The sequence below is a fragment of the Engraulis encrasicolus genome, chromosome 12 (assembly GCF_034702125.1).
Source record: "Engraulis encrasicolus isolate BLACKSEA-1 chromosome 12, IST_EnEncr_1.0, whole genome shotgun sequence".
NCBI lineage: Eukaryota > Metazoa > Chordata > Actinopteri > Clupeiformes > Engraulidae > Engraulis > Engraulis encrasicolus.
Genome location: NC_085868.1, coordinates 24,748,253 through 24,764,775, shown reverse-complemented (window position 1 = coordinate 24,764,775; position 16,523 = coordinate 24,748,253). Strand labels below are relative to the sequence as shown.

Here is a 16,523-nt window from a genome sequence, read left to right as displayed (position 1 = left end):
GCGTGCGTACGTGTGTCTGTATGCCTGTGTGTGTGTGTGTGTGTGCTGTATGGCATACTGTCTGTTGAGTAGTGTGGTGTAATGTAAAACAAGTGTGTGTGCGTGCGTGCGTGCGTGGGTGCGTGCGTGCGTGCGTGCGTGTGTGTGTGTGTGTGTGTGTGTGTGTGTGTGTGTGTGTGTGTATGTGGAGGAATGGGTAGAAGAGTGGGTGGGGGAAGAGGAAGAGGAAGAGGAAGAGTGAAAGAGACACAAAGGACTAATGGAGATGTCTGCAGTCTGCAATGAGCCATCACCACTGCATATGGGCCCCACCTGCTGTCTGTAGCCCTCCCAGAGAGAGAGAGAGAGAGAGAGAGGGAGGGAGAGAGAGAGAGAGAGAGAGATCATCACCGAACACTTGCAACCCTCTTCCCCATTAGCTGCTGTAGTCAGGCCAGCCCCCACTTGTCATTTGTATAATGGTAGAGCAGGGGACGAGACTGGTGCATTTGGATTGGAGTATTTGGAGGTGATTATCTGCTCTAGTGTTTGTTTCTGAATCAAAAATTGACTAAAGGCTAGTCCAAGAAGAAGAGAAGATCTGATGCACTCAAGGTTGCAGGGTTTTTGTACTTTTTATTTGTTTACAATTGTCTATGCTTATCAGCCTTCAGGCCTTCAGGCCATCTTCAGTAGTGAAATGCAAAAGTAAAAAAAATGGCGCATACGCCGTTTTGCAACGAAACCCTTCATATGTAATGATCCAATGTAAGAACAGGTTGTATAGGAAGCTGACATTAAAGTACAACCTAATTTGCTGCTTTATTTTAATCATGCGACTGCAGTAGTGATGATACTGTATAAGCATGATTTGGCTTGGTGGCTGGCTGGCTCAAAAAGCCTGGCATGTCTGTCATAGCCATGGTGTGTGTGAGAGTGTTGTCAGTCGACACCCCCCGTGGAGGAAGAAGTAGATGAACATTGCAGGTGAAAATAAGAGAAGAAGGGGGAAGTTTTGCGCTGCCAGAGCACATGACATTTTCGACAGGTAAATGCAGGTAGCGTGAGTGGCACCTGTCAGGTGCTTCAATGCACTTTTCCGAGTGAGAAAAAAAATACATCGTGATATAGGACTTTTACCTTTTTTCTGCAAAGTTTTTTTTTTTCTACAAGAAAAGTAAACTGTCTTTTTCCAGGTTGTGTGAATCTGAATATGCATGTGCTGTGGGCGTGTGTGCAGCGTGTAGGCCTATATAGCATGTGTGTACATGCTAAACGTACCATCTGGCTACTGTAAACAAATGTCAGATTAAAAACCATGCTGCGCTTTGCAACGTGCTGGCATATTCAGCCCTTCTCTTACTACCTTGGCTTCCTGTCAGTATATTCCTCTCTTCTCTTCTCATTTACTCTCCTCTCCTCTCTTCACCTCGCCTCGCATCTCTCCTCTCCTCTCCTCTCCTCTCTTCACCTCGCCTCGCATCTCTTCTCCTCTCCTCCATTTTCTGCCCACCCTGTTGGCTGGCTGCTGTGGAGGATATTTGTGGAGGAGGACAATAGAGAGAGCAAGAATAGGGAGGGGAAAGGCGAAGGAAGGGGGGGGAAGAGGAGAAAAGTGATTGAAGAGGGAGGGAAAGAAGAGAATGAGAGGAGAAAAGAGTGGCAGAAGAGAGAAAGAGAGGAGAACAGAGGAGAATAGAGGACAGGAGAAAAGAGCAGCAAGAGGGAGGTTAAAGAGAGGAGGAAAAAGAGAGGGAAAAGTGATAGAAGAGGGAGGGAAAGAAGAGAATGAGAGGAGAAAAGAGGAGAAAGGAGTGGCAGAAGAGAGAAGGAGAGGAGAGTAGAGGAGAGAAGGGGATCGGAGAAGAGAGGACAATGAGAAAAGAGCAACAAGAAGAGGGAGGTTATAGAGAGAAGGAAAAAGAGGGAAAAGAGTGTCAGCACAGAAGTGGGACGGAGAAATGAAAGGAGAGGAGGAACAAAGAGGAGGAAAAAACGTGTGGCACGCTAAATCCCCCTCAGCCCGCTCATTAGTTTACCTGAGGGCCAAAGTGGGACAGGTGGAGTGGTGACGAGACGAGTGAGGAGCTTTGTGTGTCCTTAGTGTGTGTGTGTGTGTGTGTGTGTGTGTGTGTGTGTGAGTGAGAGAGAGAGAGAGAGAGAGGGAATGAGAAAGAGAGAGAGAGAGAGAGACAGAGAGAGTCATTCCCTCTCACATACAGATGTGCAAAACACACACACACACACACACACACACACACACACACACACACACACACACACACACACACACACACACACACACATGTAAATGCCACTCAGCTTTCGAATTCCCTAAAGGATCAGCCTCTGTTGTCTGGTAGTAATGTACTTCCACGCTCCTGTTTCACTGGAGCAGGCACAGAGTTATCTCTCTCTCTCTCTCTCTCTCTCTCTCTCTCTCTCTCTCTCTCTCTCTCTCTCTCTCTCTCTCTCTCTCTCTCTCTCTCTCGCGCTCTCTTCCTCAATCTGTATCTCTCCTTCTCTTTCGTTGGTTCTCTCTCTCTGCCAGTCTGTAACTCTATCTCTCTCTCTTTTCCTGTCTGTCTTCCTCTATGAGTTTGTCCATCTTTTTTCTTCCTCTCTTCCCCTTTTCCTTTTTTCTTCGTCTCTTGGCTCTTCCTCTCTCTTCCTCTCCATTTCACTTCCATCTCATGTCTACCTCTACCTCCACTTCTCTCTCTGTCACACACACACACACACACACACACACACACACACACACACACACACACACACACACACACACACACACACACACACACACACACACACACACACACACACACACACACACACACACACACACATACACACACATACACATCTTTCTCTCTGTCTTCATCCCTCTCTCCCTCTCTCATTTCATTTTTCTCTCTCCCCTCTTCCGTCTCGCCTGCTCAGCCTGTTTTCTTTTTTTCTCCTTCTTCTTCTTCTTCTCCGCTCGCTCCCGGCCTAATCCTCTCAAAGCCGACATCAATCACGGCTTTTACGAGCCAATGGATGGCTGCCACCGGCCGGCGTGGGTTGAAAAGCGCTCCCTCCGAGCCGCGCCATGTCGCGCCACGCCACACCGCACCGCCCCACATCGCGCAGCAGCACACACCGTGACACCGCTGCTGTATAACTGCCCACCCGCCGCTCTGCACTGACCAACAAGGTGTTCATAATTTACTGGGCGAGCGGGAGGGAGGCCGCATCGCATCGCTTGGCAACACAGTGCAGCCCCTGGTTAAGCAGGGTTTGGATGGTGCACATGACAGAGCACAGACACATGATGCGACACGATGCTGCACACAGCATTCAATTGTTGTTTTCTTAGTGTGTGTGCGTGTGCGTGTGCGTGTGCGTGTGCGTGTGCGTGTGCGTGTGCGTGTGCGTGTGCGTCTGTGTCTGTCTGTGTGTGTGTGTGCGTGTGTGTGTACATATGGGTACCTCTGTTGTTGTATGTGCTCGGGCATACAGCTTCATTGTGCCTGGCTATGATCCCTTCTCCATGTCTGCTGACAAAACATGTCTCGGTGCCTTGTTTCCAGAGCATTTATTGTGCAAGTACTTCTGCAGCACTGAACTAATTGCAGTAATCAAAATGAATTTCTTCTTTTTCCACGTCAGCAGAGTTTGAAGCTTCTTTAATGATAGCCTTCATGTTGCCATGTGCTCACTCTGAAATTACAAGCGTTTTTTGTTTTTTGTTATGATGGAACTAGAATTGCCATGCGCTTAGCAACAGCAGTGAAGCTCAGCGTGACACTGATAGCTACAGTAGGAACTAGCTCAATAGATTAGCTTTAGCAGGGTGCTCGAGTCTAAACCTTTCCGCTCCCTACCAGGTATTCTTTGTGTGGCCTGAGGTGGGCTGACATGTTCTGTGCCTGTGATTATGGAAGACCTTTCACTTGGACAAGTACATTACTATTATTATATTACATTCTTCTCGCTTCTACAAAATTGCCCTGCTGCCCTTGAAAGCGCTGCAGGAATAATCCATGAGCTGTTGCCATTCTCAGCCCTTTTAGGCTACACCAGGGGGTTGACTAGGTTCACTGTGACGCCCTTTGATTTTAAATACAGCACATGGAAAATATAACCGGATTTACATCATATGGCTGTGTTCAGCAACGTCACACGGGGGCGTTCCCTTGGAACGGTATACCAGAGGCCAAGAATCAGGTCATGGAAAATATACATGAATAAAAGTAGGCTATACTGCATGTGTTTTTGTTAAGCACAGAATTTACGTTTTCTTCTGAAACTAACACTACGTTTTGTGCACTGCTGCTTTTTAATCATACAAACATAATTGAAAGGACGGATTTAAACATTTCTCACACGAACTCTACATTTTGTTTCTACAGTTCTTTGCAGAAAATAAGGACTACGATATCTATCCTTGAATTGATTGATTGATTGATTGATTGATTGATTGATTGATTGATTGATTGATTGATTGATTGATTGATTGATTCATTCATTCATTCATTCATTCATTCATTCATTCATTCATTCACAAATAATTAAACTATCTCTGTCTATCTCTGTATCTCTGTATATCTCTGTAAAAAATTCTCACTAGAATGCAACATTTTATTCCATTGGTTCTTTGCAGAAAATAAGGATTACAACATCTATCTGTCCTTGAATGAATGAATGAATGAATGAATGAATGAATGAATGAATGAATGAATGAATGAAAGCAGGAAGGAATGAAGGAATGAATGAATGAATGAAGGAATGACTGCACCATTGTCTCTTTCACACATTTGTCTCTGGCAGTCAAAGTTCCATTGCTTTTTGCAGAGAATAAGTACTATGCCCTCTATGTGTCCTTGAATGAATGAATGAATGAATGAATGAATGAATGAATGAATGAATGAATGAATGAATGAATGAATTCACCATTGTCTCTTTCAAACATTTCTCTCTGGCACTCATCATTTTATTCCATTGGATTCTCTGCAGAAAAGAGAACACGGAGACCGAAAGAATGAGTTAATGCATGCATGAACGAATGAATGTACTGTATGAATGAATGAATGAATGAATGAATGAATGAATGAATGAATGAATGAATGAATGAATGCATTTAAAAAAATGAACAAGTAAGCAATGGAACGATGGAAGCAATGTGTGAACGAATGAATCTTCCATATATGTCCTTTTTTTGTCATTTCTCACTGGCACTCACTGGAACATTTTTGTTCCATTTGTTTCTCTCTGCAGAAAATAAGGACTATGACGCCTATCTGTCCTACACCAAAGTGGACCCTGACCAGTGGGGCCAGGAGACCAGGGAGGAGGAGCGTTTTGCGCTGGAGATCCTCCCCGACATCCTGGAAAAGCATTATGGGTATAAGCTCTTCATCCCAGACAGGGACTTAATCCCCACAGGAAGTAAGTCCAATCATGACTTTTAATTTGACATGTCCCCTGCTCTACGTGTGTGTCTACATCTCTTGAGTGTTTATTCGATTGTCTTCTCTGTGGTCTTATCTGTCTATATGTGTACTGTATGTCTTGTGTCTTGTGTCCCACGTGCGTGCGCGCGTGTGAGTGTGCGTGCACTTGTGTGTGTGTGTGTGCGTGCACGTGCATGCATTCATGCATGCGTTGGAGAGAAAGAGTGCGAGAATTTTTTTTTTTTAAATGTGCTGAGCTATAAATGTGTACTCTTTGAAACATGTTGTGCTGTCCTGTGCCTGAACTTTGTGTTAGTCTTAAGTAAGTTTATCAGTTGAGTTTAAACGCCTCTCCTTGTGCTCCTTCCAACATCCCTCAACTCAACTCAACTCATCACAGCACTTCATTTTATTCCTCCCTCCACCATGACCCCAACTGCAAACCTTAAGAGCTCAAGAGTTTCTTGAGTTTCTTGGTTGTTGTCATTTTTGTCGTTATGGTCCATTTTTGTTCTTGTACTTTTAGTGCACTGTTCACCGAAAAACCCCAACAAGCAGACACACACACACGCGCGCGCGCGCAACGCACACGCGCGCGCAACGCACACGCACACGCACACGCACACGCACACACACACACACACACACACACACACACACACACACACACACACACACACACACACACACAGTCCTTTTACCAATTTACCTCATCTGCTCATTCAGGACCACTTAGGCTTGTACCTTGGGAAATACCCTCATTTAAACCACAAGAAATACCCTTGTTTATTCTAGACAAGTGCACATGAAGCACCCCTCTTTCTTCAGTCTTTCTTTCCTCTCAGACTGTGTCTGTCCAGTCTCTCTGTCTCTCTGTCTCTGTCTCTGTATCTGCCTCTCTGTCCCTCTGTCTCTGTCTCTCTGTCCCTCTGTCTCTGTCTCTGTCTCTCTCTCTCTCTCTCTCTCTCTCTCTCTCTCTCTCTCTCTCTCTCTCTCTCTCTCTCTCTCTCTCTCTCCTTCTCTCTCTCTCATTCTGTCTCGCTCTCTCTATCTTGCTCTATGCATGTGTGTGCGCCTGTGTGCGTGCGTGAATGCATGTGTGTGCAGATGTGCATGTCAGTGCGTGCACTTGTGTACGTCAGATAGGGTTAACATAAGGTGATCAAAATGGCACAAAGAGTATCACCAGGTTTAATCCCATTGACCAGTTTGAATTACAAAAAGCTGACTGTGTCATTGGGCTTTAGCATTTTATAGCCTCCATTTTCACGTCCTTCATATTTTTCCTCTACGTTTCTCACTTTCAACCAAATCATTATTTTGTATTTTTTTTAGTATTTGGTTGTATAACTCCACAGTCTCCCCACCACATTTCCCTTGTCTGTCCTCGTTTTACTGTTGATGTCTGGGGTGTCTTGGATTCTTTATTTTTTTTCAGTCTGTGGGACTATTGTATTTTTAATATGGGACGAGTGGCACAGCTTTCAAGAGATGCTGCTTGCTCTGCTCTGCTCTGCTCTGCTCACCAGGAGTGGGGCGGGTGCTGTTTTAGGGAGGGCTAATTTGGAAAACACTGTCTGTCTGTCTGTCTGTCGCCTACCTCAGTGAATTATGCAGGAAGGTGCCCTGACTGAGGTATTGCTCTTGAAAATGCAGTGACAGACCAATTACCCAGCCGACATCATGATGCCTTGCTTCCGCATCTCCATTTTACAGACATAGACCAGCCACAAGTCCCATATTAAGCTGGGATAGACTCATTTTTTATTGAAAAATAATAACTGGCATGTGAGAGAGTGTGAGAATTAGAAGTCGCAGATAAGACAAGACAGGCTTGCCGTAGCACTGCTACATTTTAAATGCCAGTTGAGAGAACGTCCCCTTCTTGTGAAGGCCTTTATTGTCGTCTTTCTTTGACAAGTTTTTACGTATGTAAGTTTCTGTGTCTTCATACTTGTTGAATGTTGCCATATTTATGTTTAGGTATCACCAATGAGCATTACCAGGATGATACTGGACTTCTTAGAGGTACACTCACTCCCAGCATTTTCCACCTGTGCCCTCAAACCTTAGGCCACACTTTATTTGAAAGGGCCATTCCAGTCTTTCTGTATACTGTATATGCTTCTTTCCCACCCTCCCTTGTCCTGTTCTTCTAGCTGACCTCTGAGTCTGGTGATTATAGGCTACTCTTAAGCCCGATTCGGACGGGAATTTTATTACCTATGGATCCCCGGTAATTTGGAATATTTACAGAGAATGTCTGAGTTCTTAGTCCTGTGCGAATGTGCCATGTCTGCGATTTGTGAGGTAATAATTCCGCCGCGAATTACCTACTGTATTTCGGCAAAACTCAGACGTCCTGAGGTAATTTTACATAGGCGCGCCGTCTGAACTCCCTTGTAATGTCTGTGAATTGAGTAAATAACAGACGTTTATTTATCCCGTCCGAATGCGCCCCGAAAAATCACGGAGGTCCAGGGGTAATTGCGAATTATCAGGGGTCCATGGGTAATATTTATCCCGTGCGAATCGGGCTTTAGTTCCAAGCTAGTTTATCAGTGAACTGAATGGGGACTAGCTACCAGCTAGCTGTCAGCTGGACCCATTTATTTTAGTCAAAGAGGATGGAATTTTAATAAAGAGGATTCAAACCCCGCCCATTCAATGCAAAAGAGTGTGCTGAAGTTGGGTCTCCTAAGGGGGACGTTATCCCCTCCTTCTTCTTCTCTTTTTGATGTGTTTGCACAAGACGTGCCCGGGACTTCATTTATTCTCAACCTCAGGACTCCGAAGGTCTCCTAACCGAAGGTCTCCTAAAGGGGCGTTCACCAGACATAAAGTGGATACCGGAAAATAACTAGAATGACTCATCTCTGTCTATAAGATCTCTGATTTAATACTAGCCTACTGCATGCTAGCTTGGAGGTACAGGTCAGAGCATGGCTGGAAGAACAGGAGACAGGTCAAAACTCAATTATTTAACTTGAGAGACGGTGGGAAATGAGCACAACTCCAGAAAAATAGTGGAATGTCCCTTTAAGGTCCCTGTTGTTACATCTATTAACTACAGTTTGACAAAGTTTGTAGCAGCATGTAACATTAAACACCATACCGTTTGTAGGTCTACTTGCACTGTGCGGGTTATATACTATAAATATACATAATATTACATGTAGATGTCACATATACTGTAGACTACACATATAACGTAGAGGTAGGCCTACACTCAAAAAGAAACGGTTCAATAACTTGTTACCAAACCATGTCTTTTAGTACTTAAATAAAAACACAAATGAATCCATTGGTTCTATCTAGAGTAGTGTTTCAGGGGTCGTTAGGGAGACCTAGGGGGGCATTGAGAAGAATACTGCTGAAAGAGGGCGGCACTCCGTTGCCATTCGGCGGGGGGTGGTGAAAGAAAATGGGAGGCGGTGTAACAGTGTAACACACCATACAGTAGACTGGGTCCGGGATGTGTGCTCTATTACACTTCCGAAACCCAATTTCTCACATCATTTTATATAAGCATTTGTCTTATCCCAGAAATAGTGAAGTAAAGACAAGAAAACAATCAAGTCAAGTCAGCTTTATTGTCAATTTCTTTACATGCACTGGTCATACAAAGAATTTGAAATTATGTTTCTTACTTCCCATGCAGACATAGACATAGACTTTAGGTGTGGACATAGACAATTTGACATAGACACTCAGACAGACAGTAAGCATACATTCCACCTAGAGTACCTATACAATACCCATAGAGGCATATAAAGTGCAAGACTGGGCAGCAGCAGACATGCATAAAACAGGCGTTGATGCCTCCACTCATTGATGAAACCTTATCACACAACCACCTCAGCGTCTAGTTCTACTGCACAGAAGGAGCAGGGGGCAGCTGTGGCCTAGTGGTTAGAGAGTTGGTCTTTCAATCTAGGGGTTGCCAGTTCAAATCCCCCCTGACCTCTCCCTACATCTCCATCCATGGCTGAAGTGTCCTTGAGCAAGGCACCTAACCCCACATTGCTCCAGGGACTGTAACCAATACCCTGAAAAAATAATAGTTATAAGACGCTTTGAATAAAATGAAAGCGTCAGCTAAGTGCAATGTAATGTAATGTAAAAAGGAGAAGTTGATACAGAACTGCACATTGGGTAAAAGACAAAGAGAGGGGAGAGTATAGTAGAAAAAATAATGTATACACTGTATACACAAGATATGCAGGATACTGTATACAATACAGATAGAATATGCACAGAGGAAAAAAAACTAAAAGTTTGGCGGGGGGAAGAGTTCAACAGTGTGAGAGCAGAGGGAGTGACACTCACTGTTTACCTCTAGCATCTTCATATCAATGAAGTCAAAAGGACAATCTCTCTCTCTATATATATATAGGCCTATCCCTTTTCTCTCTTTCAACTCACTGTATATTTCTTTCTCTTCTTCCTCCCCCCCCTCTCTCTCTACTTCTCTATATCCCTTTTCTCTCTTTCAACCCGCTGTATATTTCATTCTCTTCTTCCTCACCCCCCCCCCTCTCTTTCTCTCTCTCTCTCTCTCTCTCTACTTCTCTATATCCCTTTTCTCTCTTTCAACCCGCTATATATTTCTTTCTCTTCTTCCTCACAACCCCTCCTCAGGGCCGTTTCAAGGTATTTGGGGACCTTGGGCAAAAAGACACTTGGGGCCCTTCTCTTCTTTTGTGACTAATGGGGAGGGTTCCCCTCAAGAGAGAGATTTTGATGGCAGCATCATTGCACTTTTCGGTCATTGAATTTAGGGAGGTTTCGCCTCACTCACAAAGTTGTCATTGCTATCATTTGAATACAAATATATAACCAGTTCTTACCATGGGGCCCCTTTTCACATGGGGGCCCTAGGCAATTGCCTAGTTGGCCTGCCTGGTTGTGACAGGTCTGCCCCTCCTCCTCCCCTCTCTCTCTCTCTCTATCGCCCTCTCTCTTAGCCAGTCTTCTCCAGCAGAAGTTCTAGGTGTCTAGGCAGTCGCCTGCATTAGATTGTGAAATTGGACTCGACCGGCCAGCCTGATCTCCAAAAATTCCGTGCTCCTGGACACGGATGTTAAGGACACGAAATCCGTGTCCAGGAGCACGGATTTTGCCAAATTTCCGTGCTCCTGGACACGGAATTGTTTTCCGTGCTCCTGGACACGGAATTGTTTTCCGTGATGGGCACACGGAAGTGCTTTCTATAGGCTATTACCACAGCACTGTGTTAACTCTATCATTAGAAAATACATACCAAATGCTAATCCTAAACAAAATAATGATATAGCAATTTAAGTTGTGCCCTGACCAAAACATTCCCTAACCTTAACCTGTCATTAAAGACATATTTTTGAGAAATACCTTTTCCAGTTGGTTGCTAGGCTATCAAACTCATAAAATGAATGAAAGAAAACTAGCTGTACCCAGACCAAAACAATCCCTAACCCTAACCTGTCAGTAAGAAATGTTTTTTTTTTAGACAAAATATTTGAAATTAGAAAAATCCTTAGAAAACACAAGACTGTGGAAATAGCCTATAGAAAGCACTTCAAACAATTCCGTGTCCAGGAGCACGGAAAACATTTCCGTGTCCAGGAGCACGGAATTTTGGCAAAATCCGTGCTCCTGGACACGGATTTTGTGTCCTTAACATCCGTGTCCAGGAGCACAGAATTTTTGGAGATCATGTTGGACCGGCACAATCAGTCCCTCTGTGATTAGAGAGCAGCTATTTCAAGTCTCCTCCTCTGAAGACATTAAAGAGTACACAGAGACTATTCAACAACCAGCTACATAAGGGGCACACACAAAGAAACACAGACGTAGGGACATTGACACACACACAAACGCACATTTTACACACACAGACGCAAGCAAGCATATACACACACACATGCATGCACGCACATTTTACACACACACACACAGACGCAAGCTTGCATGTACACACACACATGCACGCACGCACATTTTACACACACACACACACACACACACACACACACACACACACACACACACACACACACACACACACACACACACACACACACACACACACACACACACACACACACACACACACACACACACACACAGACGATAGGGCCCAGAGAAGAGCAACTAAAAAAGAGTTGTGCTTTAGCTTTGTTGAATTAGCAGTTGTTCAAAGTTGGATCTTTGTAAGCATTTCAATCTGAAATGGCAGTTTTAGGACACAATAGCATGTGGCTGTTTCCCCCTCTAAACACACAACTTGTCTCAGTTGTTAGGAGCCCCTTTGAGCAACAGACAACACTCAGTCATTAACTTTCGATAAGGGGTTCAAGGGGGATTTCACAGTGTGCGCGTAATTGTTTGATGTTGTGTTCCGCGTCTTGTGTTTTTCTCCATTCTGTGTGTCACCTAATATCTATCTGCGTGCATGCTATTTTCACTCTGATTCTGTTTCTCTAGTCTTGCGATGTTTACTTACCTCAATAATTGCATCTCAAGTGAGCATAAACAAACATATTTGAGCACTATACCATCTAGGGTTTAATATATTTTCACTCGCTACGTTGAATGTCAACGTTGCAATAAACAGCTTGTAATTTTATGCACAGATTGTATAATTAGTTTTCAAGCAATCATGAGTTTGCTGAAAAAATACCGTAAGAATGTGTCTGACATCTTTTTTCTTCTTTATCCTTCTCTCTGCCATTCTCTATCACACTGTCTACCTTTTTCTCAACCCTCTTTTCTTCTTTCTTTATGTGCATTTCATTTCTTTATATCTCCTGTCTGTCTTTACCCTTACAATCATTCTTTAACTGCCTTTCCATTTATTTTCTTTCCTTACTTTCTTCTTCCTCTTTTCTATTCTTCTTCTTCTTCACCTCCCTCACTCCCTATTTTTCTCCTCTATCCATCAATCCTTCCTTCTCTTTTCCTCCCCTCTCTTCCTCCCCCTTTCCCCTCCATCCCTCCCTACCTTTCCTTTCTCCCTCCTTCCCTATGTGTCTCTCATTGTTTTCTATTGTCTTCATCCTTCCTCCTTTCTCTTTTCCATCCATCCTTCCTTCCTTTCCTTTCCTGTCCTCTCCTCTCCTTCACCCCCTCCTCCATCAGCCTACATCGAGGACGTGGCGCGCTGCGTGGACCAGAGCAAGCGGCTGATCATCGTCATGACGCCCAACTACGTGGTGCGCCGGGGCTGGAGCATCTTCGAGCTGGAGACGCGGCTGCGCAACATGCTGGCGAGCGGCGAGATCAAGGTGATCCTGATCGAGTGCGCCGAGCTGCGCGGCATCATGAACTACCAAGAGGTGGAGGCGCTCAAGCACACCATCAAGCTGCTGACCGTCATCAAGTGGCACGGCGCCAAGAGCAGCAAGCTCAACTCCACCTTCTGGAAGCACGTGCTGTACGAGATGCCCTTCAAGCGCACGGAGCCCATGATCAGCCACGAGCAGGTGCTGGACGTCAGCGAGCAGGGGCCCTTCGGCGAGCTGCAGACCGTCTCGGCCATCAGCATGGCGGCCGCCACCTCCACCGCCATGGCCACCGCCCACCCGGACCTGCGCTCCACCTTCCACAACACCTACCACACGCAGATGAGGCAGCAGAAACACTACTACCGCAACTACGAGTACGACATCCCGGCCACCGGCGGCACGCTGCCCACGCTCGCCTCGCTGGGCAACCAGCACACGTACTGCAACATCCCCATGACTCTGCTCAACGGCCAGCGGCCCTCGCACGCGCAGCAGCCCAAGAGCTCGCGCGAGCAGAGCCTGGAGGAGGCGCACGCCAACAACGCCATGCTGCCGCTGCTGCCGCGCGAGACCAGCATATCCAGCGTCATCTGGTGACGAGGACCCCTAGGGGCTCGGAGTGGAACTGCAACTGGGACTGGGACAGGGACCGCTGGGGCACAGCTTTGGGAAGGGCTGGGGACAAGGGAGGAGATGATGATGATGATGGGAGGGCTGTGGTGTGTGCCGCTGGAGTACAGCCAGGGGGAGTAGAGTAGAAGAGCCGAGTAGGAGAGCTGTGGGGTGAGGTGAGAGAGAGTGGGGTGGTGCTTCGCCTTGTTGTTGCTGTTGCACGAGACTCACGGTGGAATTGTGCACGCCACGCGTGTGCCGGAAACGTCGGTGGGTGAGCGAGCGAGCGAGCGAGCGTGCGTGCACACACGTTGCAGGTGCTGGTGAAGGATCTGTGACATTCGTGCACCTCCCCAATCCCCCGTGCCACACCTCCACACACACAAAAACACACCCCATATACGTATATGTACCTACACACATGCACACATTACACACACTTTACCACCCCCCCCCCTCCCCCCAGCACCACTACTACCACATTCAGCACCTCCACCCCACCAATCATCCTTGGATACGTACGTCCATGTCTCGCATACTGTAGTAGTGTTTGGCACTTAAAGACCCGGATGATTATTGACAACGACTGCTGCTGTTGAATTGGCACCACAATTCACTGGGAGACTCTTCTTTGTTTATTTTCTACTGATTACAGGACTGGTGCCAAGAGACTCTGAAGCTTTGTATTTTGGGAACACGTTTCTGGGGAGGGGAGGGGAAGGGAGGGGTGGGGTTGGAGTTGTCAAATGTAGAGTTCAACACCTAGACACTGACAAACACACGCGTATACAAAGACACATATACACTGTACACGCATCCATACACATGTGCTAATATACGTACTGACATTCACACATAGTCCCTACACTCAAGGAATACAGGGTCTTGTACATATTTGCAATTTCTTTGTAGCATTGGTATCTTTTTTCAGTCATGGTCTATTTTTTTTGTTTTGTTTTACACATTTATATCATCCCAGTTTTTTATATCTAATTTCTTTTTTGTTTTTGACTATTATTTTGAGTATGAAAAAGAGAGGTGGTTTAGATTGAACATTGTATTTAATCTTGACTTGTAGTTTACAAGTGTAGTTTAAACGGTCTGTTTTTTTTAACTGTTCCTTTGGGATCTTAGCAAGCATAGTGAGATGTTTTCATTTGGGTACGCAAAAAAAAAAACATTGTTTTGTTTTGTTTTCTGTTTCACATTGGCGTATGAAAACGTGGGTCTATCTACTTTAAAAACAGACTCTTGAACAAAAAAAAAAACTAGATTATGCAAAAAGGTACGGATGACCTGGCGGAGATTTCTCTTCCTCCAGACAGGAACACCATGAAAAAGGTCAGAGAGTAGGAGACGGGCCTCACCAGTCACGAGCTAGCGTTCCTACTCTCTGGAGATATCAATACTTTCTATTAAAAAAAAGAAAGAAAAATGAACAAAACAAAAAAATAAATAAACATGAAAACAAGAACAACAGCATTGCTGTTTAGCTTGATAGTGAAAACTCATCTTAAAAAATAAAATCTGTATATTATTTTAAAGGAAAGAAGTATATTTTTGTAACAAAAAGAATTTGCTTGGAAAGACATACCTAGTTACGTTTCATTCCACTAATGACGAGTTTAGAGTGACATTTTTGACTCCTTCACTAAATGTCCGATCTTAATTTAAGATTAAAAAAATTGCAAAGTATTTTTAATGTTTCTGTCAAAGTCTGAAATCATGCTTAGGTGTGGGAGGGAGAGTATATATTTGTGTTGCAAGGACCTTTTTGCCCATGATGAAGGTGTCATTTCTGAGTGTGCATAGCTAGATATGTATTCAATTTATAATATAAATATCTATCTATATATATGAATATATATATATATTTACAAAAACACATTTCACACTGGACGAAAGTGCTTATCATAACTGAAAACACAATTTTTGAATCGTTTTCGTTATATCATTTTTTTTCTGCATTATGAAAACCTGTTGACCTCCGCTTAGTGCCTCCCTGCTCCTCCATAGAGAGCGCCACCTGTCGGAATTGAGGTGGCACTGCATCAGATATATGCACTCTTTCATTTCCTGTCTAGAAGAGTCGGGTACTGCCATGACAACACTTCCTCCTACCTTTCTCTTATCTGTGTCAAGGTCTGGCCTCCATTGCCTGGCAGGTCCTGTCGCCCACACACACACACCAGGTTTGCAAGCAAAGTCAAGGAGATGCGAAGGAGTTTACTTCACGAATTTACTTCACGTTAGGCTAACTTCGCATTATGCAGTGCCATTGGATAAAGAAATGTTACCCCGAGCATATCGGATCACCCCAGGGTACAAAACAATTAATTTGGTATAACAGGGAATGAAAAATATTTTGTCATGAGTCTGTCATGACAAGCCATTGCCTTCTCTCCTATACCCAAGGCTTTATAAAGGATTGTCATCATGTCAATCAAACCTTCAGCTGAAGCCATGCTAAATGACTACCCTCTTCATGGTGCAAACACAGCATGAAGAAACACAGACATGGGCCTGAAATAAGTTAAACCAAAGTTGGCGTCCAATGCTTGGGGCAGTATCTCCTTTTTTATTATTCTGATATATTCGGGGTACAGTAATGCTGATTGGGGCGAGGCAGAACAACGAATCCATTCTATTGCCATTTCCAAGGGCAACAATAAAGAGTTGCCCCTGGGACCCTGTATTAGACATGAAGGGGTTTGCTTTTGTTTTCTTTTAGGTGGCAAAATCAAAGAGTCAAGGAAGAACAGACTTTTATGCAAACGTTTGTGTCCCCCTCTCCCCTCCTTTAGGCAGGACGTGAAAGACACACACATACAGTACAACACAACACATACACAATACATCCACAACACACCTATATAGACACATACACATTCAGAAAAAGGTGTCATACACCAACACTCTGCCCCTGGACGCCATTTCATTTTGAACAAGTTACTTTCACCAAGTTTCAACATTTTGTAGATGTCTACAGTTCTCAAAAAATCATTTTTTTTGTTCTTTTCTGTTTCTGTGGAGGAGTTTGGTGTTCCACGGAGCTGCAAAGTCCATACATGTCGATACAACTTTGTCCAGTCTGAAGTCACAGAAACCGCTAGTGCAGCACGGCCGAAACAGAAATCCAAGAGGGCACCAGTCAGAGAGAAAAAAAGATCTTTTCGTTTTCGTTCTGCATTTCTCTTGGTTTTCTTGTATTCTATGACATTGTGTATAT

General features: G+C 44.5%; 1 protein-coding gene across 1 annotated transcript in view; it reads left to right on the top strand.

The window, feature by feature from the left end:
• il1rapl1b (interleukin 1 receptor accessory protein-like 1b) overlaps positions 1-13,279 on the top strand; it is a 595,103-nt gene extending 581,824 nt beyond the window's left edge. Inside the window, exons 12-14 of the mRNA XM_063212610.1 lie at positions 5,242-5,412; positions 7,401-7,445; positions 12,537-13,279. Coding sequence (XP_063068680.1) covers positions 5,242-5,412; positions 7,401-7,445; positions 12,537-13,279 — 959 coding nt within the window. The remainder of the gene's footprint in view (positions 1-5,241; positions 5,413-7,400; positions 7,446-12,536) is intronic.
• The last annotated feature ends 3,244 nt before the right edge of the window (positions 13,280-16,523 follow it).